This window comes from Monopterus albus, unplaced genomic scaffold, assembly GCF_001952655.1.
Source record: "Monopterus albus unplaced genomic scaffold, M_albus_1.0 scaffold155.1, whole genome shotgun sequence".
In the NCBI taxonomy this organism is placed as follows: domain Eukaryota; kingdom Metazoa; phylum Chordata; class Actinopteri; order Synbranchiformes; family Synbranchidae; genus Monopterus; species Monopterus albus.
The window spans coordinates 257,087-257,913 of NW_018128035.1; the positions used below are offsets into that span (position 1 = coordinate 257,087).

The 827-nt window shown below is 48.1% G+C and overlaps 1 protein-coding gene across 1 annotated transcript in view; it reads right to left on the bottom strand.

Annotated features, from left to right (window-relative positions):
* edem2 (ER degradation enhancer, mannosidase alpha-like 2) overlaps positions 1-827 on the bottom strand; it is a 10,650-nt gene extending 9,823 nt beyond the window's left edge. The window contains 2 exon segments of the mRNA XM_020614960.1: positions 1-62; positions 611-827. The exon segment at positions 1-62 is cut by the window's left edge and continues 43 nt beyond it. Of these exon segments, the coding sequence (XP_020470616.1) occupies positions 1-62; positions 611-753 (205 nt within the window). The 5' untranslated portion in view covers positions 754-827.

Here is an 827-nt window from a genome sequence, read left to right on the forward strand (position 1 = left end):
AGGGAAAGGCGTTGTCCAGGTAACTGTTGTAGGCGTGGTAGAACATGGATTTGATGCGCTGCCTGGAACAAGCAGGTCACAGTGTCATTTGACATTTCTAGGCGAAGCCGGTTCTTCTCTTTTCTCCTTTCCAGACAGAATCAACCTGCGTCTGTTTATTCCTAAAGCACTAAACTGTGCGTGTCCAGTGTCACAGCTGAAGCTGCACCAGTGCTTAGTTTTGTCACTTCCAGTAGCAAATGTGATTTTATTTTATGAACGGACTCCTAATGTCTGTACAAGGACAAGTTACATTCACGATTTTACTCCAGTAAAAGTACTATCGTCCGTCCATCTGTTTTCTATATCCTGAGGGTCGCGGAGCCAGTCCCAGCTGACACTGTCCACCCTGGACAGGGCTGGGTACCAACGCATTAGAATCAAAATATACCTAAGTTACTAAAAGCTAAACTAATATTATAGAATGGGCAATTTCAGAACAAATTAAATGACTATTACTGTGCAAACATTCCTAATGTTGCAGCTGCTAAAGGTGGAGCTGATGTAACTACTCTAGGTAACGTTACAGCCGGGCGGAGAGCGTCACCTGCGCAGTGACACCTGTCCTTACCTGGCAGCAGACATCTCCCCCTCGGTGAACTGGTGAGGCTCCGCGTCACTCAGCAGCCACACGCAGAGCGACACATACACGAGAGCGCGCATGGAGACACGTGGACGCAGCAAATGCCATAAAACACCGATTCTGGAGGACATCCAGCTGCGCGAATTGGTTTCTCTCCTGTTGTTGTGCAGCTGTCAGGAAGCAGGAAGTGAACGACGTGCGCATG